This window comes from Scyliorhinus torazame, chromosome 19 (genome assembly GCF_047496885.1).
Source record: "Scyliorhinus torazame isolate Kashiwa2021f chromosome 19, sScyTor2.1, whole genome shotgun sequence".
Classification (NCBI taxonomy): Eukaryota; Metazoa; Chordata; class Chondrichthyes; order Carcharhiniformes; family Scyliorhinidae; genus Scyliorhinus; species Scyliorhinus torazame.
The window spans coordinates 79,859,338-79,886,187 of NC_092725.1; the positions used below are offsets into that span (position 1 = coordinate 79,859,338).

Genomic DNA, 26,850 nt, shown 5'->3' on the forward strand with positions numbered 1-26,850 from the left:
TGGGGAACTGGAATTGTTTTAGTTGAGTTGGAATATAGCACCTGCAAAGTGACACGTAGTCAATGGCACCCTGCAAGTGCTGCTATCTGACTAGAGCGAATGAAATGCATTCACCTCCACTGGAATTCAGAGCCACCATGAACTCCATTATGCAACGGTGGACAACAAACGAGAAGATGCAAAGAATATCGTCACTCCAGCCTGGGAAGAACTAGGCACATTAAAGTTCAGGGCATCTTCAAAGCCACTAACCCTCCTTTGAGTCTGCAATTTTCAGCAGGGAACAGATTTTAGTAAATACACCCTCAGTGAAACAGTGACATAAAATTATGGAATCCCTACAGTCCAGAAGGAGGCCATTCGGCCCATCAAGTCTGCACCGACCCTGGGAAAGAACACCCTTCCAAAGCCCATGCCCCCATCCTATCCCACTTAATCTTTTGGACACTGAGGGGCAATTTAACATAGCCAATCCACATAACCTGCACATCTTTGAACTGTGGGAGGAAACCAGAGCACCTGGAGGAAACCCACACAGACATGGGGAGAAAATGCAAACTCCACACAGACAGTCTCCCGAGGCTGGAATTGAACCTGGATACCTGGTGCTGTGACACAGCAGCGCTAATAACTATGCTACTGTGCCGCCTTTCTTAACATCTCACACACAGTTCCTTCTGGAGATTCAGGGAGGAGAATTTCTCCCTGAACACCCTGGGTACATATGGCCTCCTGCTGAGTAGCTTTTCTTCCCATCCTGCTCATCTGACAGCAACTTGTCCTCCTTTGCGTCACCTCTGCTGTTCTCCATGCTGTGGTCCATGGAGTAAACAAACTTTATTTCATTCATTCACTGGATGTGGGCTTTGGTGGCTAGGTCAGCATTTACTGCCAATCCCTAATTGCCCTTGAGAAGATGGTGGTGTGATGCCTTCCTGAGCTACCACAGTCTGTATGGTGTAAGTACACCCACAGTGCTTTTAGGGAGGGAGTTCCAGGATTTTGACCCAGCGACAGTGAAGGAATGGTGATGTATTTCCAGATCAGGAAGGTGAGTGGCTTGGAGGGAAACTTCCAGGTGGTAGTGTTCCCATGTATCTGCTGCTCTTGTCCTTCTAGATGGTTGTGGGTTTGGAAGGCAGTGCCTTGATGAGTTCCTGCAGTGTATGTTGTAGATGGTACAAACTACTACAGTACGTCGGTGGTGGAGGGGGTAAATGTTTGTGGATGGGGTGCCAATTACGTGGGCTGCTGTGCATCTATATCTGGGACCAAGTGGTTTCTGCAAATTCCTTGAAGTTAGAACAAAGTTCTTTTGGGCATTCCAAAACACTTCCTGTAAACTTTAGAAACTTTACACACCTTTAAAAACCACCACTTTTATAATTGCAGCAGTAGACAGTAGGATCAACCAGCAATTAAAATGAAGACAGTTGATAATCTCTTTAAATAACATTGGTGGTGTCTGAGTAAATCCTTGAAGTGAGAGCCAAGGCCTTAGCTATGTGCCACACTTGTCTTGTAGTTCCCCAACTGTATGTAGCAGTACAATTGACAAAACACTTCTCCTAATCTAACAACAGTTATTAAAAATCGATAAGTATCTAACCTGTAAGTAGATGATAATCCCCTTAAATACCAAAATACTGGCATCAAATCAGTGTTATACACTGATTCACATCGCAATCTGCCTATTTTGCCATCTAGGGATGCATCCTGCATACATACAAACACCGTCACAAAAATGACATCCGGCGTGACTCGCATGGGCCGCAGATGCCACTTTGGAGGCAAAATGGTATTTGTAACATCAAGGAACACGCACCAAGGAGCCAAATTTTGCAGTTCTGAATCTCTGATTTTCTCTTTGTTTCTTTTCCCGTTCAGTGAAAATAGGGTTACACTGGGGAGTGATCAAGAGCTCCAACTAAGATCCTTCACCCCTACCTTGGGCTTCTTGATATCATTCATAATACTGTTATGGGCCAGGGTTTAGAGAACCCCAAAGTGTATCATGGAGCTCACCTGACCCACAACTTTTTATAGATTGTGGTATGGGGAGCACACGGCCCACTCTACAGGTGTAGTACAGCAGAAATGGAAAAGTATTTTTTAAAGCAAAACAATGTTTATTCTATGAACTCAAGTTAACCTTTTTAAAACATACAGTGAACATCTTAGCAACCATTAATTCAAATACAACCCCCAAAGAATACAACACTGAGTAATCCTTAAGCTGTCCTTTTAACATCCATAAGACTTAAAAAACCTTTAAACAGAAGCACATCAGGTTAAAGTCGCTACTGAGAGCAGTTATTTGTTTTAAATCTCCAAAGGATCGATTTACAGTTTTTAGATTACAGAGAGAGACTAATACCCCTTCTGGCTGTGACTGCAGCTATCCAGCTCTGAAAACGAAACTAAAACACACCCTGCAGCAAACAGCCTAAAACGAAAGTAAAATGCTGATAGACAGCCCAGCTCCACCCACACTCTGACATCACTGATGAACACCCATTTCTGAATTAGGGTCGTTCACAGAGGCCAGCAGCTGTTATCATACCAGTTTTCATTTTCTGGTCAACCAATTAGGCCAAAATTATCTCAAAACCTTTGTTCTCTTTCCCGAGAGTGCCTTAAGGTACTGGTATAGAATTAGTTTGTATTTGTGTGGATAAAGGAAGAGCCTCCTCGAATTGCTCCCTTTATACTTCAAGTATAAATTGTCCTCATTTGCAAATGGCTACCATCCTGATTGCAGTGACATCACCAGTGAGATGAAATCAAATTGTGATGTATACAGAAGATACAGCACCAGTCCTCGTAAAAATATTTACCCAATACATGGAGGTATCTCAAAATGAATATCCAAACCTTGTCGGACATCCAACCAATGTGAATTATTTCCTAATAACCAAATTCTTTCAGACACGCACCCAACTGCTTTTTGAATATTTTGAATTTAATTTACCTTGGGAAGCAGATTATTACAAACACTGATCTCTTCTGAATTAAAAATCTTTCTAATGTCTGGTTTCATTAACTTTCACTAATATAAATTTAAGTCCTGTAGTACTACAAGCCTGACGTACTTCGAAGTAATAGCCTGGGTTTATTTATCCGTTCCACTCAATATTTATACACCTGAATGAGTTTTCGCTTTAACCTTTTCTCTGGACCATAGAACTTGACCATATCTCTTCTCTATTGTATTTGGCATCATCCTTGTTTTTTTTTCTCTTTCCAATGCGTTTTTGTCCTTTTTCTAGCCCGGTGACCTACTTTGAACAGCTTTCCAGATGTGTACTGAACAGTACACAATAATGTCTTAGAATAACATCTGTATGCTTGTATTCTTAAACCAGGATCCCTGAAATATTTTGAAGAAGAATGGACAGATTGTCTTGATGTTCTAGTCAATATTTGTTCCTCCACCAGTTCCACTGAAAACTGAATATTCTATCATTTTTCACCTCGCTGTGTGGAAATTGGTTACCATTTTTAGCCTATAAAACAGCAATGTCCACCCTTCAAAAATGTTTTGTTGACTAGCGTGTTTTGGAATACATTGAGTTGTGAAAGGTGCTGTATAAAATTTAGAATCTTTTTCTTGTTTGATACAGAGCAGTTTGATAATGATGGTGGTGGGAACAGAGTTAGGTTTTTCAGAATTAGGAATGATCAGAAATGAAACTCTCACATTAAAGGTAACAAGCTAAAGAGTGCAGTCGGGGGGTGGGTACTCCTATTTCAAATCATCACATCTTCATTGTTCTAAAATGGTTGTGGGTTTATCATTCTGTCTTAATTTTGTTGCTTTTGTTTGGTAGGAGGCACTGTGACTGCTGTCATGACATATAGATCCTTCCATATTTTTTATGTGATGTTGGATGTCAGTAACATATTATTTTATGTTAATTTTACATTTCTATTTGTGGCTGTATTGCAGATTTCCCCCTTCTCCCTCCCATGCTTCTGTTAAATATCAGCTTTGTGGTGACAGCTTCCAAGCTTTGCTTGTTCTAATGGTGGTGGTCATATTTTTGTGGCAGCTTACCCCTATTTTGATGGCTTACCTACCTTCTCTTTCTCCAGCAGATCGTCCAGTCATTATTAGAACTGAACCAGAATCGCAGTAAACTGAAGCTGTACATCGGACACCTCACGGCTCTGTGTCAGGACCGTGACTCTCAGATTCTTCAAGGATTGACACCACCCCCATCATATGGAATTGATAACAACAGGGCAACGTGGGAAGAAGAGTTGCAGAAGATGAGCTCAGAGCAGGTAAGAGAAAAGTGTAAATAATAACTGCCAAGTATGATTTTAGTTTCTTCAGACAGGCATTGATATTTGCTACATTTCCATTTTCCATCCATTCCCTGATCAGTTTTCAGAGTTGCCAAAATAATGATTCAACAACCTTTTGAATTAATAATCCTGTAAATGCACAATACAATGCTTATTTATTTCTGCTACAGAAAGGGTTTATTTGAAATGTGATGATTTGAAGCAGTCATTTTAAATGATTCCAAAGCCAAGACTGTGTTACTCATATTGTGATTTTATGCTACAGTGGGGATCCAATAAACTATAAAAAGCCCCAGGGTGCTTTCCTCATTCCTAATATAGATGTCAACACGCTCAGCTGGTCTAGTGTCACAACAGTTACCATAATATGCTACCCATTAAGTTTGCAAATTCCCAGTGTTTTGAGAGGAGAAACTGAAATCTTTCCCTTCAAAAGATGGGCAGGAGAGAGGGAGAGCAGAATGAGTGAGTGAAGCTGAGGTGCTCAGCTGTATTCTGTTATCATTGATAATACAGTATTGTAGATGTGTTGCGTCATTAAAGAAAATTGGAATTACCTTGTTGATTTCAACACATTTGCCGGTGTCTTTCTTAAAGCTAGTTTACACTTGTCACAGAAAACAGATGGAATCACGGTATGAAAATATAGAGCGTAATCCTCAACTACAGAGTTCCATATATTAAAAACAGAATTTCATTGATTGGTTGTTGCTGATGCGTAATAAGAGGAAGAGTGAATACTTTAGGAGGGTATATTCACCTCGGCATTGCTCTTTTAATTCAATTCAACAAATTCTCTGAAGGACAGGTATTGCTTATTGAAAACATTTTAAAGTGCTGCCTAAGATCGTTTTGCTACATTTCTACAAAACAGCAATGTTTACTGCAATGATGAAGGATCCATTATATTTGCAAGCAAATGTTACATTTTCTTGACATTTCTGAGATACCCAACAATGTGTCTGTTAACTAGCTGTTATTATTTCAATCTGTAACTTGCATTTTGAAAGAAATCATCACTTTTCATTTACCTGGTGAGATTCAAAGTTTACCATATATTTGGATAATCATATTCATCAATAATATGAGGGAGTTAAGCACAAAGCCAGTGTTTTATTCACACTTAATTCTTATTTTATATTATATTAACAGCAACAACTTCTACTTACCTAGTACCTTTAAAGTAACAAAATGTCTCAATATGTTTCACAGGAGCATTTTAAACCTGTATTATAAAATACGGTAATGCAGGATGAGCATCAACCTAAACATCAGCGCGTTGCCACTTGTATATCAAGAGGCTGGTATCACAAGTATTTTACCAATCTTTAAATCACCTCTGATCTCCAGGAATGCATTTGGTCAAAATTTATTTTCTTTATCTGCAGTGGATACCACAATATTTCCTGCTTGAAAAAATACAAATGTAACCAATATTATGTGACGCATCCAGCAGTTTTCATAACACACCAATCGTAAAGCTCGCTCACCATTTCATCAATTGTGGGCTGTCTGGTCAACTTGTGAAGATTTTAATCACAGTTTGTCACTGGCCTCAATGATCCCTCTGTATTTTTCCTATCCCAAAATTGGAACGGATTTCGACTCTTTGCAAACTTTAAACCTTTTATCATTAATCCTTAAGCTGTTGCCATCATACATTTGCACTGATGATTGAAAGCTTCAGATTTCATTGCCTTTATGAATTAAAGCCAAAGGGAACCTGTTTTTTTTATTCTCTAGGATAGAGTTGTCTTAAAGTAAAAGAGGAAAAGAGACATTCCATATTATTAAGCCACTTTTATCCACAGAAACTGAGTTTCTGCTACTCTTCTGCTGACGTTACAGTAGCTCAACAGCAAACATTTCAGCTAATTCAAAAGCTGTGTAATTCAGAAAGTTAGGCTTAGAGTTGATCCACAGTTCACAATCCACACATACCATCCAAGGTATGGCAAGCTAGGGTGGCACAGTGGTTAGCACTGTTGCCTCACAATGCCAGGGTCCTGGGTTCAATTCCAGCCTTGGGTCACTGTCTGTGTGGAGTTTGCACTTTGTCCCCGAGCCTGCGTGGGTTCCCTCCAGAAACTCTGGTTTCCTCCCACATTCCAAAAATGTGAAAGTTAGGTGGATTGGCCATGCTAAGTTGCCCCTTAGTGTCCAAAGATGCGTGGGTTAAGTGGGGTTACTGTGTTGCAGGGATAGGGTGGGAGCCTGGTTAGGATGCTCTTTCAGGGGGTCGGTGCAGACTCTTTGATTCAAATGGCCTCTTTCTCCACTGGAGGGATTTTAAGAACATAAGAAATTGGAGCAGAAAAAAAGCATATGGCCCCTTGAGCCTGCTCCACCATTCAGTATGATCATGGCTGATCTTCTGCATCAATTGCACTATCCTTTCTGCATTATCGCTTGATTGCCTGAGAGATCAGAAATCAGTCTATCCATGACCTTGAATATACTCATCAGTGGGGATCCACAACCCTCTGGGAGTGGAGATTTCCTCTCAGTGAGGAAGTTTTGCCCCATCTCAGTCAGGGGAAACAACCTCTCAATGTCTACCCTGTCAAGCCCTTTCAAAGTCTTGTATGTTTCAATGAAATCACCTTTCATTCTTCTAAACCCCAGCGGATATAGGTCCGATTTTACTCAGCCTCTCTTCGTAGGAAAACCCTTAATCCCAGGGACCAATCTAGTAAACCTTGGCTGTCTGCTTTTAAGATATGTATATTGTTGCTTAGTTATGGAGACCAAAATTGCACATGGTACACCATGTGTAATTTCACCAAAACCAATAAAACTTCCTTATTCCTTATTCTTATACTCTAGCTCCTGACAAAAAAGATCAATATGCCATTTGGCAACCTAATTGCTTACTGTACCTGAATGCTAACTTGTGTGCTCCTTGTATGAGTCACTTTTAAAAGGTTTTTGCTTTTATATTCAAAATTGATAGCTTCACAATCCCCCCAAGTTAAACTTTATCTGCCACCTTGTTGCCCACACACGTAATCTGTCTGAGCCTCTTTATGGCCTCCTCACAACTTACATTCTCACCTAGCTCTGTATTGTCAGCAAATTTGGATACATTTGGTTTCTTTGTCGAAGTTGATATAGATTGTAAATAACTGACTTCCCAGCACTGATCCATGCAGCGCTTTGTTAGTTACTGCCTGACAGCTTGAAAATGCTCATTTATCCCTACTCTCACACCCCTAATCGCATCCACAGATTTCCCGACGTCGTGGGACTGCCCACAATGGAAACCCTTTTGGCCCGCTGCCGGGACGGAGGATCCCACTGGCGGCGGGGGGGTGCCGCACCAGCAAACTGGAGCAGCGGAACGGAGAATCCCACCCCTCATACTTTTCTCTGCTGATATTAACTACCTCACGTTCCTCACTCTTGCCAGCCCCTTGATTATTCCCTAATTGTAGTATGTAATTTGTGTCTTTTGTAAAGACGGATGCAGAATATTTGTTCAACATCTATGCCATTTCTTCATTCCCTCTCCAGTCCTTTCAGAAGACCAGCATCTAGTTTAGCTCCTACTTTAAACCTCTTTCAATTAGTTTTTAATTCAGATAGGTCTACTCTCATTCTATTTTTCCAATTTCAGCAACTTTCAAGTCACGCTTTAGTTTCGAAAATTGTCCCTCATGCTTGCTACTATTCCTCCCAATATTTTACACCTCTTTTTATCTATTACTACCCTTTGCTTTCTTAGTAAGTTATACTATTGGACAAAGCATTAAGTAAGAAATAATTGGAGTTTGTTACAAAGGCAATGTAATAATTGTGGGAGACTTTAATCTTAATTGACAACAGTTTCCTTGAACCAGTTAGGAATATAGATATTATAGTTCTAGCATTAAGGGTTAAGTATTTATATCATAGTAAAAAATCCTCTGGCAAAAGGTCTTCATAGTACAATTGAATTCAATGTTAAGTTTGAGTGCCATACTCGAGTCCAAATCAAGGATCTAAAACTTAAACAAAACCAATTGCATCAGTATGAGGGGAGAGCTGGCTAAGGTTGGCCACCTTTGCTACTTTGATCTTGGCATCAGAAGCGCATCTAGAGGGCATCAATGCACCGCTCAATGATGCTCTTACTTGCTGCAATGACATCATTATAGTGGTTCTCCATGTCGGTCTGGGGCCTCTAGACAGGAGGCATTAGCCAAGACCTCAGCAACTAACACTTGTCGTCCAAGAGCGAACCCCTCACCCGAGAGAGCGCCTCGAAGGTGCTGGGAACCGACAAATGTGCCAGGATGTCAGGGTATCGGGTGCAGACATGCAGGACGTGCAACTTGTGGTCAGATACCAATTCCCAACCAGGGTGTGGAAGCCCTTCCTATTGATGAATGGCACCCCCTGGTGAGTCGGTGCTCGTATGTACTATCTATCGTTCACCCACCGGACCTGGGACATGCCAGCGATGGTGGCAAATCCTGCTGCCAGGCATCCTGGTGGACCTGGACTAGATTTAAATTGATTTGGTCTGCTGCCCAGGTGCATAGGGCATCCATCACAGCGTGGATACACCTGAAGGCAGATGTCCAAGAGATTCTAGACAGGTTCCCGGCCCCCGGAATGACCCAAAGGCATAAAATTTCATGGCAACTATCACCTTGATGGCCACCGGGAGCGGGTATCCTCCTCCAAACCACTGCAATGTCAGGTAAGGCACAGTCTCCTTGGTTAGCCAAAGTCTTTGGCAGCATAGGCAGTCCCGTATCTCCTCAAAGGACAGGCGCTGATGGTATACATGTGCCACCTTTGCACGTCCTCCTCTACTTGTTGGAAGGCCGGCACTGAGTCTCACCGGCTGGCCCCTGCTCTTCTGGTGAAGGCTCCTCTTGTGAAAGGTCCTCCCTGTGCCTCCAGTCTCCATGTGCTCACAACGGCAGCTGCAGCCAGATAGATGGCGAGCATTCCTGGCTGTACTCCAAAATTAATTTTCTGCAGGGCAGGGAAAAGAGAAGACATGTTAGCAAAATGAGTATTCCCTTACCTATCCCGATCCAACAGGTTTCATGGTAACTAAGGTGCACTTCAGCTCCACCCTCCATATTCCCCCACCCTCAGCCATTCTCGCAGATATGCAGCCTTCCACACTGCACCTCTTTCATCAGTAGTGAGTGGCACCGGGGAGCCCTTATCCACACCACCATCCCTGTCCACAGGGGTACCGGTGGCTTCCACAACCCGTGTCAGCAACAGGTTCTGCGGCCCCTGTCCTGTCTCCCTAGTGGGGTCTACTGTGGGTGTCCACACTGGGTGGGCCATGGGTATCCCGCCAGCAAGATAACACCTGGTTGTGCGGTGGAGAGGGTCACCGTGTGCCACCAATCACCTCCATGCTTAGCGGTTTGTGGGTGGGCAGGTCCTACAGATGGGGATTTGGCATGGAAGTGTGCGTCTTCTGGGCACATAGCTGTAGTGTGATGTGGCTCCTGGATGTGACACACAGGTTGTGTCAACCTGTCTGGGGACACTATGTATGGGAGCAAGGGGGCTGTGGACAGGCAGAGTTTGGAGAGAGCTAGTGGTCCTACAGAGTGGGCTAGCTGATAGTGTGACTGGTGAGGCCTCTGCCCTGATAGTGGCAGTGTACCAGGGAGGGTGCCAAAGGCCATGGCACATGTGTCCTTCGTTTAGGGTGGGCTCTGCTATTGCCCTGCTTCCTCTGCAGTGGGGCTGCAATTCTGATGAGTACACTGAGGAATGCCAACATCTGGTGGGCCAATGATTGAGTTTGGCAATACCCATCCCATTGATGTGTCAGCTGGAGTCTGAGGATTTCCAGAGGGGTGGCCTGGGTGGGCTCCTAAATGACCAGAGGCTCTGTGAACATTTCCAGGACACAAGCAGTCAGCAGAGTGAACAGCCAGTGGCCTATAACTTGTATCAAATGGGTGCATTTAAAACAAATACTGCAGCAATGGCGGTCTCAGGCCACCCCGATCCCGAGAGGAACACCCCAAATCCACAGAGTTGTCAGCAAGTCGCCCCCACTACTCCGCCCTTGTGACATGTGTCCGATGCACCACCTTTAGTTATATGAGCCCGAGCCTTGCACATGTCGAGGCGGCATTCCCCTTCTGCAGGGCTTCAAACCACACCCCCTGCTCCACTTCCCTCCCAAGTTCTTCCTCCCACTTGGCCTTAATCCCCCTCAAAATGCCACTGGATACCCAACCGGCCCAGGTGTCTTCCCCGACTGCATACTGTAAATCACCTTCTTAACCTCTTCTACCCCCAACGGCTCTTCAACTCTTCTCAACACTCCAACCCCTCCAAAAACTCCACCATGTCCAAATCATCCTCCGGCTGCTCTGAACTGCACAACTTCAAACACCGTTCACCTTCTCCAGTGCCGACACCAGCCCCTCCTCTCAAACCTGGATAATTTCCCGGGAAGCCACCTGCCGCCTCAACTGGCTCGCCAGCAGATGACTGGCCTTCTCCCTGTACTCATAAACTGCCCCTTCGCCAGTCTAACTGTCGCACCGCCTTATCCGTGGACACCAGATCAAACTGTGTCTGCAACAGCTTCTCACTGGCCAAATGCTCTGGAGTAGGATCCTCCAAATACTCCTCATCAACCTCCAATATCTCATTCACCAACTGCTCACGTTCCTTCCCTGCTTCCCTATCCGCCTGAGCCTTATGTCCCTTCAGAGCCTCCCATACCACCGAGTGTGAAACCTCCCCACTCTATGTTAAACTCTATGTACTCATCCACCACCTTGGCCACCGTACACAAAAATCCAGATCCACTAATACCCCACATCCAAACTCCATACCGGCAACAACGACTCCGCCCCCACCTCACCTTGATAAAATCTACGTCATCCCGATTCGGGCCATAAATGCTCGCCACAATCACGGATTTACCCTCCAACACCCTTTAACCTTCCCTCTCCCCCCCAGTCCGCCATCACCTTTTCCACCTGGAAACAAATTCTATTATTAATCAAGGCAGTCACCCCCATGTTATAGTATCAAATCCCGAATGAAACACCTGACAAACCCAACCTTTATAAAGTCTTACCTGGTCCTTCATTCGCAAGTGGATCTCCTGCAACAGCACCACGTCGGCCCTCAAATTCTTTACATGTGGAAAACCTCTCTCTTGTTACCGGGACTCCCAACCCTCAGACATTCCACATCACCAGCCGGATAGGGGGGAGCACTCACTCCCCCTCCTCCTACTCTCGGCCATCCCTCTCCTACCCGAATCCCACAGCCTGAAGCTCATACAAGTTGACGCTATACCCACCCAACAGGTGGACCCACTGCCCCTCCTCTTCACAGTAACCTCCCATCCAATTCCTCTTGAAACCACCTCATTCCCGACAATCTCCCACCCCCCACCATTCACACCTTATAGGCACGCCAAAACCTGCCTAAACAGGTTCAGCGAGCCACAGCCCCTCCCCTCACCTCACTCCCGATCACTAGCGAAATGCAGCTTTGCTAGTGAGGGAGCCCCTCCACCAGAATCCCCCTCCCCCTATTCAAACAAAATAAATCAAAACCTCTTCACCCCATCAAAGCACCCTGACACAACCCCCACAAACCTCCACCTTACCAATACCCATATTCAGTGCAAGGCCATCAAAACACCTAGACTAACAGGAAAATACAACTTTATCAACCATTTGACCCAACCCCCCCCCCAACAGTAACAAAGTCTCTCTTTCACCATACTCAATCCAGACCCAGTCCTTCTGCCTTTATGAACACCTCCACCGTCTCAAAGAAATGGTCTGTCGAGTTGTGCGTAACCCTCAATTTCGCCTGGTAGATCACTCCAAAATGTACTCCACTCTTGTACAATGCCGCCTAAGCCCTGTGAAAGGCCGCCTACCTCTTCACCGCCCACCGTAAGATCTTGGTAAACACAAATGCCGGTGCCTTCCCCCATCATCTCTCATATCTGCTTGGCCCACCTCAGCACCGTCTCCTTCAACTGATACCTCTGTAAGCAGACTATCACTCCCCTTGTGCCGACGTGGTGCTGTTGCAGGAGATCCACTTGCGAATGAAGGACCAGGTAAGACTTCATAAAGGTTGGGTTTGTCAGGTGTTTCATTCGGGATTTGATACTATCCCCTTGGTGGCTCATTTGCCCAAAGTTACTGGTGGGCCCGATCCAACTCCACAGGGAGGGATGTCATCCCCCTCTCCCATCAGCTTCCTTCAGCATCATCGCAATGAACTCTGTTGGCCTCTGGCCTCCACTCCCTCAGGCAGCCCCTCTTTTCTCAAATTCTGCTGCAGCGATCTATTCTCAAGGTCCTCCACCTTGCTCGCAGGCCTTTATTTCTGTCCTCCACCTTGGCCATTTCAACTTCTAGCGAGGTGAGCCGGTCAATTTGCCCTGACAGTGCCTCCTCCACCCACTTTAACACAACACCCTGCTCCCACACTGCCTCCGATGTTCTTCCAAGTGACTCCCTGATTGGAGCCAGCAGACCTTCCACCGACTGCTTGAGCGATTCCAGCATCTCCCTCCCTTGCCTCTCAAAATGCTTGTTGAACTGTCATTCAAATTCCACTGCCACCACCTCTGCTAGTGTCTTTACCATTATACAGGCGGCCCCACACGTGAGCTTGCCTCTGCCAACGCACCTTTAACTATGCTCAACCCCGCTGGCAGACTGGTGTTCAAATCCTTCTTTCCAGTATTCTTTCGCTGGCTCTGAGACATTCTTTACCAACTAAGTCACCCCTGGGACAGATTTCCTGAATTTTTCCCCACAGAAAACGGGTGGAAAAGACCAAAAACCCAGGACTCTAGCGGCAGCTACCCGACGTCCGACCTCCTCTTGCATGTCCCCACTGAAGTCACCGCTCAAATAATTCTCTTGCACCTTAAACCTTGCCCTCTTGAGTTTACTCAGCTACTCCGATATGGGAAGAATAAGATGAAAACCTCATAATACATGGCCTCATTTTGCCAATCCATGTCACAGTGTGTTCAATATTTCAGATTTATCATTTTTGAAATCCGAGGTTATCAGTTGTACCTTAATTTCTCTAGCCCTGTCCACGGTGAGCTTCAGGTTATAAGCTTATTATGTACATTTGACTTTCAATGAATTGCAAAATTTTAGGCTTTTCCCTCTCCCGTTTCCTGTTATATAATACTTTTTCCATATGATAATGACATTACGGCTTGAGAGTCACATAAACTGAAATTACAATAAGCAAATAATAGGCAATTCAATGACACCAGAGATTCTCTACATGGTGTATCTGTGTGGTTAATGGTAGCTATTAAGGATGTTATGGACGCCTGGTCAGCTCTCAACAGTGGTTAAGAGACTGGCCAGATGCTATAACCTTTTAAAGTTTTAATGCGGTGCAATAAGATTGATTTGTTCCAGATGTGATGATATAAGAAAAAAGGCTTGGTTATTTTATAAACAAAATTTATTAAAAGAAAAGGAAACAATAGTTAAAGTTTTATTTCAGCTCTAACATTTACAGATTACATGTAGTTTCTTAACCTTAACACACTCATTAAACATCATTTTACCAAAAGATGCCACTCCCATGCCGCTTACACATACAGACCAAGACAATACTTACATTTACAAAGCAATTTTTCTTCTGTTAAGGACATTTGTTCAGAACCCTTTTCCAAAGCCTGCCTCGATGGCAACTTTCATGACCTCGCTGGTCGATTTGCACAGCCTTCTCCCTGTAACTGTTCAGAACAGCATTTTTTCTCTCTCTCTCGCTCTCTCTAAGCTCCGCCCACTCCTCAAACAAAGGTTCTCTCAGGTTTCCAGACTTGAACTTATTATCTTTATCTTGGCTGATTGTCCACTCCCGTTTCTGCAGATGAACAGAGCTATGCCATTGGTATGCAGCTAATCTCCCAATGACAGACAAATAGGTCATCAGGCTATGTGCTGGGCTGATGGCTGGTCAAACAAGGTTGTCCAGAATGACAATAGATCTTGAGTGGATCATCTTTGCTGAACCAGTGCATTCTGTGTATTCCCACTAACAAGGTTAAGTCTGAATTGGACAAGGCTCTGGGCGCATTCCTCTGAGTCGGCAGTCTTTACCTTCAGTCTGTTCAACCCCTAAATTGCCTGTTACATCTTGACCCCATTTCTGGACCCAAGTTCCTGACATCTCCCTGTCATGATGGTGAGAGCCTGACTACTTCTTCACAGGGGAAGAGGCATTTTGGATTGCTGTTGGACAACTCCTGGTGGCCATTTTGAAAGTTATTTGTTGGAGTCCTTGGGTACCATACCAATGGGGGTTGAAGAAAAACTTACTGATCTTTAGAGAGGAAAGAGCATATATTGAGGATAGAGCAACAGAAGTAATTATAGAGGCTTTGTAGTTGAGCATTATTATTGTCTTGTGCTCCAATTGGCATCATAATCATTAACATAAACTGAAAATTCTGGAAATGCACAATGGGTTAATCGTTATCTGAAAAGAGCAGAGATTATTATGAAAAGTCGAATGTGCACCCTTCATCAGAACTCATTGTAGCCAGTATTGGAAATGTGATCTGCTCTTCCAAGCTGTTCGTGGAGCCCTGAACATCACTAAGTGACAGACAGCCTTTATATGTACCAATAATGAAGCTAACACACAAATTCTTTACATGATTTAATCACAGGGCTGGAAGCCTTGCACATAGCAGTCATAGAAAAGCAAGCGTTCTGCAGTACAAAATCAGTTTTCACCACAGAGGTTAACAACCAGCTTCAGGAAAAATTTGCCGTCAATGGAAATTTCCATTTGGCAAAGTAGACAGATCCAGTTGGTAAATGTACTGAGGAGATGACATCAACCTGCATCCTGTCAAGTCCATCTTGAGTAAATGTTACTTTGTACAAAGTTACGGTTATAAATCTTAAATGTCACCTCTCACACTGGGGCTTTACAGGGATAAAAATTACTTAATGATACGTGGACCTGTGCTTGATGTCATGCTCATTTATCTTGTGAATGGGTGACAGTACACTATTTCCAAAGCAATGTCAATTTGAGGGAAAAATACAAATGCCAGAGTGTGCTGATAAATTTTCAGCAGAATCCTCCCCATTAGACAGAAGGTTATAGTATAGTGTAATTAACAGTGAAATGTAATGACCTGGAGTTCACAAAGTAATGATTATGGAACTGTCGGTGCTTTTTGTCATTACTCCTCTTAAACCAACTGTAACTTCTTAAATACTGCACATGCACATTTAGCACAGAAATCTCAAAGTTGCTCACAGTAATTCTACAGTTCTCTATAGGGTGTGCTATTGAAGTTCCCACAGACTGAAATCAAATAGAATTTATCAAACTGATGAGACAGTCCACTTTTATGTTTTTTTTTGTCTTGCTGTAAAGATTCTTGAAATAGTTGCAGTTTGTTGAATGAGGTGTAACTGGGTTTTTAACAAGTACTAGATAATTACTTATGAACAACCTCTTTGGCCCTGAAAAACAAAATTTAAAGGTATGAATGTTAAATTTCTCCATTATAGTATAAAAATTGCACATATCTTAGAAAATAATTAAAGTTTATTTATGATATTTCGCTTTCTGTCTTAATCCTATGTATTTGTCGCAATCTTTATTTTGTTCTCTGTAAAGTAACATTAAAAGGTGAAGGCTAATCAGTGCATTTTACTTCCTGGTTTGCTGTCTGTGAGAATGTTTCAATGTGGTTCGATGCTTAAAAGTCTTCATGACATTACTGTTACTGGATGCCTGGAGATACTGTTGACCTGGCGCCAGATTCAAATGAATGTCAGACAAGGTGAAATTCATACCACAGAATCGCTAAATCTTTATGGACAACGTTTTTACGATGCCAGTGGCAAATGCCATCACAAAATCTGGGCCCATATTCCTCTGTCTCATGTAACTCAATGAACTGAGACCACTGCTGATTGTGTGCATTAATCACACACCCACCAACAAATGTCATTTAACAACTCACCAGCAAGTGAAATGTTGAATCGCATTTGTTAGTGTGACGTGTGTGTATCAAGCCGCAGCTGTAGGTTAAGTAAGAATTGATCTACAAAAATGCAGTTAGCCACTGTGCGTAAGATCTTTATAAGTGCTTCACTGACCCATTTACACTATGGACTTGTACCAATGTTTATTCTATTATGTGCTTGATACTCTCATGAACCTGGGGTTGAATGAAGATACTTGTCAAACACAAGCTACTAGTACACAGTAGCACAGTGGTTAGCACTGTTGCTTCTCAGCGCCAGGGTCCCAGGTTCGATTCCTGGCATGGGTCACTGTCTGTGTGGAGTCTGTATGTTCTTCCTGTGTCTGTGTGGGTTTCCTCCGGGTGCTCCGGTTTCCTCCCACAGTCTAAGGATGTGCATGTTAGGTGTATTGGCCGTGCTAAATTGCCCTTAGTGTCCAAAAGGGTTAGTGGGGTTGCTGGGTTGTGAGGATGGAGTGGAGGTTTGGGCTCTTTCCAGGCTCTGGTACAGACTCGATGGGCCGAATGGCCTCCTTCTGCTCTGTAAATTCTATGATATAAGTGGTCTATCACCAACTTTTGGAGTACTTTTTCTTCCCTTTTTTTGCCCCCTTCACTGAAATTTCCCAGCAGTGCTTATAATCCCTAGCTGGGAGGACACTTAGCTTCTAGGCGTTACCTATGTGTGCTGATCATCTACATGGTGCAGAGTGTGCATCCTGAATTGCTTCGCCTTTTAATTTATTTCTCTGTTCAATGAGAATCATTAGAGCTCCCCACCACGGTACAGCTGCAATTGAGAGCTCTGCATCGGAAATCATAGCAAATACACCATGAGCCATCAGCCTCCCACCACTCATAAAAATACGTAGCATTGTGTGGACAACTTTGTTATGTTTGCAAAATTGACACCATTCATCAGATAAATCCTCTGTTCCTGCTCCCGACCTGATGCTGGAGAGTTCATAGAGTTGAGGGTTCAATTGGGTCAAAGGGAAAAGGAAGAGATCCAAATGGAAGATGGAAACATTAACTGTTGCTGTTTTACCAGTAGCTTCACATTTCAACGTGAATCACGTTTTTTTGGAGCCTTTGGTCAGTGCTGGGTCAGAAATCCAGGCATTTTCTGAGACAGCTAGCGCAATCCCCACAAGGACTGCAGTAGTTCAAGAAAAAAGCTCCCTGCTATCTCCTCAGAACAAGTAGGGATGAGCTGTAATTTCTGCCTTGCCAGCATCACCTGATCCTGAGAAATAAAAAAAACCACAATATACTCTTCAGCAGAAGACTTGAGCTTGTGTACGTATTATTTCAGCCAATTTCTTTTGCAATTTACTTGGGCCACTGAAGCACCATACCACTCAAAAGCAATGTTGAGGGGTGGAAGGGGAGGGGTGAGCATAATCTTAGATTTGCTACACTTTATAGGATCATTGCTCCTGATTATCTGTTACAATACAGTGTTGCTAAGAACTACAAGAATGTCTTGGCAAAGATTTTCAAGACTTTCTGGTGTAAAATGATGTGAATTATCTATTTGAGAAAAATAGGAAAGAGAGTAATGGGCAGAAAATACAAGTAAGAACCAAAGGGATTTTTCGTGAAGCCCTGAGATATGTGTGTTTACTCCTATCTATATGAAGAGTTAAACAAGATGTAAAAGCTACCAAGTAATAGGTAATTAATATTGTCAGCTGTATGCATAAAACACATGGGAAACATTAAAAGAAGTGCACAGAAGGAGAAGCTATTTGGATGCAGAAGGTTAAGTTTAACAGGAAACAACCAGCCACTAACATTTTTACAGGGCACTTGGCCCTTGTAAATGCTTTCAATTTATAAGAAAAGGTTTTACTTTTTTTAAATCTTGAACTCATCAATTAGTCAAAAAGAAAATAATTTTTATAATGAAATAATTCAGACAATTACAGTGTCCAGCTGTTCTGCGTCAAAAGAGTTTATTTTATTCTGATATTCTAAATTTTTTTAAATACAGACAATGACAAAAGTAAGGAATCATTTAGATGTTTTTATTCCATGGAAAATTACAAATCAGTTTTACAAGATTTCCATTTTTTGTAGAAAATACTATTTTTAAATCCTGCTTATCACCACCTTAAATTCAATTTCCCATTCCTTGTATTCTTTGAGATTGTTTCCAATTGGCCATCGTTCTGCATGGAGTCACACATTAGCAGACTTCACTGTGTATGTCTAGTCAATGGGCATCAATCCCCGAAATCATTTGGAATCAGAATATCAGGGGAGGACATAAAAGAGTAGCAAAGTTTAAAAAGTTAGACTTTCTGTAAATAGAGAAACATTTCAGCTTAACAGTTTGTTTTGGAAAATGTCTGCTGTCTTCAGAAATGGTATTTTGGCTGATTACTTGTTCTGTATGTAGCTGTGTGTGTGTCCTTGCATGCATGTCTCTGTTTGTTTGTTTATTTTAAAAGCAATATCCTTCGAGAAGTCAGCTTGTCCCAGGAATCCTTATGGATGGAAATTCCAATAACACAAATTGTTATCTTTTTTGAGGGCAAGTCCACAGAGTAGGATCCAACTATCACTCTAAGATATTCCCAGATTTCGTGAATAAATAGAAGATATTTTTTGGATGGACCACACAGTTTGATAGTAACTGTGTTACATTTTGTATTTAAACCTTAATTTTTCTCAACAAATTGTTATAACCATACTAAGTAGCATTAGTTATAAGTAAGACTGCAATCTAAATAGGTTAAAAGGGCCCAAAATAAATAAATCCACAAAGCTGGTTGGCATTTATTTCAGGGTGCTAAGAAAGACTAGGCAAGAGATTTACGAGGCATTGACAATCATTGACGGGGTCACTGGACGTGAAGGAAGTACCAATAGATTAGAAACAGGCTAACGTGATTCTGCACTTTGAAAAGGCTGATTAAAAAGACTGGCAACTACAGATCCATTAATCTTGTATCAGTCATATTTCAAATAATGGAGCTGTTTATCAGAAGCACATTTTATTTTAGTCAACTTAAAATTATACATACTTTCACCATTAAGGCTGTGCAGGTCCTTCCATTCTGCAATAGATTCAAGTAAACTCTTCTCTTTGGTACCAAATCTCCTTACACAGTGAAAGCTTTTGGAGTACCTTTAAAAAGAAAGTTCTAGAACTATGTTGTTGCTGCACAGAAATGTTTGTACCTTCCCCTCTTCCTAGCTTAAAGTAGTAATTTAGTAAACTAAGGTCATCAGCAGTAAGGCCCAACCGGACCAACTTCCTTGAGATGGTGACAATCCAAGCAAACAGTGGAAAACCCTATGAGGTATATTAACTAAACTCCCTCTTTAGTATTCTTCCACATAAAATTGATTAGGGTCAAAACCGTGGAGATTCAGGGTGAATATTGGGAATGGATTAGAAATTGGCTAAACGTTAGAAAAGCGTGGGTACTTGTTGGAGACGTTGTGTTGAGATGGGGCGAGAGGAATTACTAATAGGGTGCGGGGACCACTTCTGTTTGTAATTCATATCACTCATATGGACTCAGAAATTCAGTGGAAAGTGCTGAAGCTAAACTTGGACGAGCTGTAGTTTTCGAGAAGTCAGCTGAGAAATTACAACGTGAATTGGAAAAATAAGTAGATGGGCAGTATAATGGCAGATAAAATTTAAAGGGTTAAGTATAGAACATTACACATAAAAATAGTAATGTTACAGGATTTTAATACTTGCTATTAAAGCACCTTGATATAATTTGTATTAAAGACTTCGATTAAAGTACTTTTTAAATGCAATGAGGGTTCCTGTCCTACCCCCCCCCCCCCTCCACCCCCCCCCCCCTCCCCCCCCCCCCCCCCATCCCCATCTTAAACCTCCCATGAGTGTTGGGACTAGGAGATTTTCACAGTAACTTCATTGCAGTGTTAATGTAAGCCTACTTGTGACAATCAAGGCAGGCCACACAGCGTCATCAGGCAAAGCGAAGGGTGGAGGGGTTTGCCTCCTCATCAAGTCCTCCAGGTGGTTGGATGTGGCGACCTGGCGACCTACTGCTCTCCAGACCTGGAATACATGACCGTTAACTGCTGCCCGTACTACCTCCCACATCAGTTCACTCCAGCCAGTAAAGCGGCCTACATCCCACCCCAGGCAGAAGTGAAGAAGGCACTGGACAAACTGCACACAGTTATGAACAACTACAAAACAGAACACCCGGAGGCCTTGTTCATTGTGGCCGGGGACTTCAACAAGGCCAACCTCAAGAGTGTATTGCCAAACTTCCACCAGCACATCTCCTGTCCCACCAGGGGCGACAACACTCTTGACCACTGCTACTCAAAAATCAAGGGCGCCTACTGTTCCATCCCCCAACCCCACTTTGGAAAATCAGACCATAAAACTGTGCTCCTTCTCCTGGCATAGAAGCAGAAACTCATGCGGGACAAGCCAGCTAAGAAGGCCGTGCAGCGCTGGTCCTAGAAAACAAAAGAGCTCCTACTTGACTGCTTAGAGACAGTGGACTGGTTCATATTTAAGAACTCAGCGACCAACTTAAATGAGTATTTCGCCACCGTCACAGACTTCCATCAGCAAATGTGTGGACGACTGCATGTCAAAGAAAGCAGTCCGTACGTTCCCCAACCGGAAACCATGGCTCAATCGCGAGATTGACTCCCTACTGAAGGACAGGTCTGAGGCGTTCAAGTCAGGTGACCCTGACCTATACAATCTCTGCAAAGCCATCCAAGATGCCAAGAGAGAATATCTGACCAAGCTAGAGTCACAGACTAGCGTTACAGACTCTCGGCAGTTGTGGCAAGGCCTAAACAACATAAAACATAACGAGCTACAAAGCGAAGCCGAGCACTATCTCCAGCAGCAGCAGCGCGCCCCTCCCCGATGAACTCAATGCACTCAATGCTCGGTTTGAGCAGGAAACCAATGATCTGCTGTCAAGTGCCCCAGCAGCCCAGAACACACCCATACCCACCATCACAGCTTTCGAAGTCGGCCTTCCTGAAAGTGAACCCTCGGAAGGCGGCGGGTCTGGACGGGATCCCTGGTCAGAGTCTGCGTGGACCAGTTGGCAGATGTGTTCGCGGACATCTTTAACCTGTCCCTACTCCGCCCGAGGTCCCCACCTGCCTCAAGCAGACCACCATCGTACCGGTGCCAAAGAAGAACTAGGCAACGTGCCTCAGTGACTACCATCCAGTGGCCCTGATTTCAGTCGTAATGAAGTGCTTCGAGAGGTTGGTCATGAAGCGCATCAACTCCTTACTCCCAGAACGTCTTGATCCACTGCAATTCGCATACCGCTGCAACCGGTCCACATCAGACACCATCTCCCTGATCACACACACATCCCTAGAGCATCTCGACAACAAGGATTCCTACATCAGACTCCAATTTATTGGACTGGGGTGAGCACAGTAAGAAGTCTTACAACACCAGGTTAAAGTCCAACAGGTTTGTTTCGATGTCACTAGCTTTTGGAGCGCTGCTCCTTCCTCAGGTGAATGAAGAGGTATGTTCCAGAAACATATATATAGACAGATTCAAAGATGCCGGACAATGGGCAGCATGGTAGCATTGTGGATAGCACAATTGCTTCATAGCTCCAGGGTCCCAGGTTCGATTCCGGCTTGGGTCACTGTCTGTGCGGAGTCTGCACATCCTCCCCGTGTGTGCGTGGGTTTCCTCCGGGTGCTCCGGTTTCCTCCCACAGTCCAAAGATGTGCGGGTTAGGTGGATTGGTCATGATAAATTGCCCTTAGTGTCCAAAATTGCCCTTAGTGTTAGGTGGGGTTACTGGGTTATGGGGATAGGGTGGAGGTGCTGAACTTGGGTAGGGTGCTCTTTCCAAGAGCCAGTGCAGACTCGATGGGCCGAATGGCCTCCTTCTGCACTGTAAATTCTATGATAATCTATGATAATCTATGAATGTTTGGAATGCGAGCATTAGCAGGTGATTAAATCTTTACAGATCCAGAGATGGGGTAACCCCAGGTTAAAGAGGTGTGAATTGTGTCAAGCCAGGACAGTTGGTAGGATTTTGCAGGCCAGATGGTGGGGGATGAATGTAATGCGACATGAATCCCAGGTCCCGGTTGAGGCCGCACTCATGTGTGCGGAACTTGGCTATAAGCTTCTGCTCGGCGATTCTGCGTTGTTGCGCGGCCTGAAGGCCGCCTTGGAGAATGCTTACCCGGAGATCAAATTATAGTTTGATACAAAATTTTGATAGGGTTAAATGATCTCTGCTCTCTTGTGCTGGTCACTCCCTCATTATTGAGTGTAACTCACCAATGAAATAATGCAGGAATTATTATCATAATGATTCCTTTTGCTACAATCAAAAGAACGAATCATGATCTATGCATAAAATACTGACATAACTTGCATTCAAAAATGCCATCAGTTACCCTGCCTTCACCGCAATTAATTTTGAATAAATGTATGGCTGATCCAAGGATAGCATTCCAATGTATAAAATCACTTCCTGCTCACTCCCATTCTATAGAATTCTTGATGCAGGCATTACACTTACGGTACAGCCTTGCATTGAGTACAAACGGCTGCCCCAATTATGTGTGTTTTGATTGCACAGCCTAATTGGACACTGTCAGCACAGCATGTCGATCACTTCACACACTTAACTTGCCTTCTGGGATATTCTTTTAAACCTCTTTTTTTTTTTAATTGAATTTTTTTTTGGTTTAGTTTGAGAATTACCTGCAGCTTTACTGATAAAATGAGATGAGGTACAAATATTAGAAGTTGTTCATTTTTCATATGCCGCATTAGGAAATACTAACCCAAGCATAGAATATCTTGGCTAACTCAGTATGCATTTATCAGAATTTAGATGTAACTGAAAAGTGCCCCAGTCTAAATTAGACTGATTTTGGAAGGTTTTTTTTGAAGACTGTGGGTGGAGTCATTCCCGAGTTATTGTTGGCACGAATCAAGTTCTGGAGGAGTATGACACAGTGGGGATATGACTGGCCTTGAGTGTGCTAAGCTACATTATTTAATTAAAGTTCCCCCAAACATGCGCCTTCCCACGATATATGTCTGATACCTTCTGTCTTGCGTGCATTTTGTTTTTATTTTTTTCTCAAAGTCCTTCAACAGCTGCAAAGACTAGAAATGAGCATAAATATTTGTTCAAATGAAATTCCGGAGGCATATCATGAAACTTTACTTATTACATGTATATAAATCTGTTTAATAGTTTGTGTACTCACTATGCAAATAATCATTTGTTAATCATTATCATCATTGGACAGTAACATTGGACAGTTGAGAGATCTAGTGATATTTTAATCTGTGGGAGCAAAATTCAAAACTGGATTAGAATGTTTACAGCACATAAGGAGACCATTCAGTTCATCATGCCCATGCATCTCTCCAGAAGAGCAACTCATTTAGTCTCATGCCCCATCCTCTTTCCCTGTCATCCTGCAATTTCTTTCTCCTCAGCTGCCTATCCAATTCTGTTTTGAAAGCCCAGATTGAATATGCCTCCACCACACTCTCAAGCAGTGCTTTCCAGATCCTAACCATACAGTGTATAAAACATTTTTCTTCAGATTGGTTCTTTTGCCAATCACCTTAAATCAGAGTCCTTTGCTACTCAAGCATTCTACCAGTACTATAATGGGTGAATTCCATCTGTGTCTTAAGTTAATCAGATACTGGGCGAGATTCTCTGGCCGCGCTCGCCTGGCGACCGGAAATTCCCACCCGAGGTCAATGGATCTTTACATAGTGCGCGTCCTGCGCATGGCGATCTTGCGGCGGGCGCAGCAGAAGAATCCAGCCCACTGTGCACATTATCACAGGAAGTGATGCACTCTCTTGCAGCTTTGGTAAGACGCAGCCAGCACAGTAAAGATGTTTCTGAATAACATTCCTGTTTTTCTTACCTCAGCAGGCTCAGTAAATGTTCTTATTAATCTAATAATACCAAGAATATTACATGACAGCAGAGAGTGAAAGAACCGTTATGGAAAGTTCTCAACCTTTACTGGAAAGCTTCAAGAGATTTACAGGTCCCAACCAAGCAGAAGCTTGGCTGAATTGAATTTGGAGATTTACGAGATAGAAATTCAAGTCAGGTCTCACTGCAAAATGGAGTGGTGAGCAGGTTAGTGTGCTGTTATGTGTGATGGGCTGCTGTGCAAATGATAGCCTCTCCAGGTAGAGTATCGATGAGGAAAAGCCATCTACAAAGAAGTAGCCAAAGTACTTGAAATCTTTGCATTCACAGCAACCACAACTCTACCAGTAACCATTCAGTGACTAAATGGAATCAGAGATGCATGGAAATCTGATGAAGAATGCGCTCAGGTCAGAGAGCACTGACAAAGGCATCAAAGAATAGCCGGCATACATGCCACACAATCCCATTCTCAGACAGTAATATGAACAGCGAAGTCACCTCGGTGTAGTCGATGATTTATTCATCTCTAACGAGAGAGTGGTCATTCTGAGAGTCCTAAAACTCGACATATGACAATGATGGCACCAAAGACATGTGGGCGTCACAAAATGCCGAGCCACAGCAAGATGTTCCCTTTGGCGCCAGGTGTCTCAAGTTGCTGCAAGAGGTGATATCAAATTGTATTACTTGTGCTTGCAGGGTCACAATTCTGAAGCAGTGATTACATCATTGAAGGAGATATTTACAACACTTGGAATCCCAGATCTTGTCATTTCAAACAATGGAATCCCAGAACTTGTAATTTCAAACAATGGACTGAGTTTTCCAATGAATATTTTAAAGTATTCACGACATTATATGGATTTGTCCATATCTTCAAACCAATGGTGAAGCTGAAAGAGGAGTGTACAATGAAAGTATTGCTGAAGAAGAAGAATGGCACCCAACCTCCACTTCTGACCACTCGTTCAACTCCATTTCAGAATTCTTTCGCACCATGTGAACTCAGAAAACTGAGCACTTAACTCTCTACCCCCACATACACATCCCTTGCAAGTATAAGCTGGTGACTTGGACAAGGTGAGAAAGAGGACAAATATCGTTCCATGTGGAACTATGGCACATGTCACAATGCACGCAACCTGCCAGACCTCCATCCAGAAGAGCCAGATTGGACCTGAGACCAAGCTCACTAAGGGGTTGAACATCCACAATCCTACTCTTCCAAATAGATACGGGTAGGGTGCGAAAGAACCAATATGCACTGGTTGCCATAGAGAAGCAGTTCTACCCTGTGGAAGCAATCATCTACCCAATTGAACTGGCTAGAGATGCTGCATGCATCCATCAATCCAGATGATGACTGGACTGGTGAACCTGACTGATCCTGCCCAGTAGAGTCTGAGAGACCACCCATCGGAGCAGTGCACCCCCCTGACAATGACATATCATGGCAATGGAGTCATGGAATATTAAGAGCGGGTTCCATTAATGATGCTCCAGGAGTATAACCAAAGTCTGGGACGGGTCAGAGATCCATTTGACTGAAGATTTACATTTTTTAACTTGCTTACATGTCGCTCACGCTGGTGGGTCTAATATCCAAACATTAGTTGCTTAATTATCGATTGGGCTTGAAATTGTTTTGTGCGGATCTGCTGGCAAAACTGGGCACAATGAACAATCCCTGCCATGGAATTGATAAGCACAAGACACACTCATCTGTGCATTGAGCCTGATTTAAATGTGAGCTGCAGATGCATGGTAGGGATCACCAGGCGGAGCTGGCAAATCAACAATGTGTGGAATTCTCCCATGCCGACAGGTTCAATGGCGGGTGAGGGGGGGGGGGGGGGGGGGGGTTTGGCAGGTGTCCAAAAATTGATTTTTTTTTTTGCCAGTGTGAATTTCTTGCGGAATCCTCTGCCGGTGACCATCATGGTGGATCAGGAAACCCGCTGGTGCCAGCGTGAAACTGATTTTCATCCTGCTAATGAGATGCAGATGAAGTCCCATCGGAATCTCGCTCCCCCCAAGCCCAATTCTCGACAATGCCAGCAGGAAAACACACCAGTCCACAACACATTTGAAACAATGTGGTGTGCAGAAGTTGGGAATTTCCTGAAAAATGCTTGGGCTGCCTTCTGAATTCAGTGGGCGGGATCTACCGGCCGCGTTGCGCCCAAAAAGCGGCATGGCGCAACATGATCAGTTGCTGCCAAGAGATCCCACTTCCCAGATCTAGCCAGCTCACAACGCATCGCAAAATCTGTTGCAATCTCCAAAGACATCGCAATGAGAATCCTACCCATTATGGGCGGGATCACTTTCTGCCAAATCTGTATATTAAAATTAGACAGGTGGTCTCACTCTAATAGACGTTCCTGAGACCTAACCAAGGTGTGGGATCTAACTTACTTGCCTTGGAACTTAAGTGAGTTGTGTTCAGTGCTGATCTCCATTAATGGGGATCAAATGGAACAGCACCCATGGGGGTCTCCCAGGAGGCTTGCCAGCTGGCAGGGACACTGAAAATGTCCCAGGCTGGCATTGACAAGCTGGCATTTTTAGCTTGGCAGTGATTGGGCAGGTGTGTGCCCTGCAGGCATGTGGGGAGGG

General features: G+C 43.5%; 1 protein-coding gene and 1 long non-coding RNA gene across 3 annotated transcripts in view; one reads left to right on the forward strand and one right to left on the reverse strand.

Moving 5' to 3' along the window:
• LOC140396245 (ELKS/Rab6-interacting/CAST family member 1-like) overlaps window positions 1–26,850 on the forward strand; it is a 1,343,051-nt gene that overhangs the window by 1,294,820 nt on the left and 21,381 nt on the right. The window contains exon 17 of one of the 2 annotated variants that reach the window (XM_072484589.1): window positions 4,096–4,287. In XM_072484589.1, coding sequence (XP_072340690.1) covers window positions 4,096–4,287 — 192 coding nt within the window. The remainder of the gene's footprint in view (window positions 1–4,095; window positions 4,288–26,850) is intronic. The other variant, XM_072484590.1, reaches the window with a different exon arrangement.
• Window positions 13,807–23,614, reverse strand: LOC140396247 (uncharacterized). Its single transcript, XR_011936495.1, has 3 exons — window positions 23,534–23,614; window positions 19,327–19,430; window positions 13,807–15,785 (listed from the first exon to the last, which is right to left on the reverse strand). It is a non-coding gene; the product is annotated as an uncharacterized lncRNA (long non-coding RNA).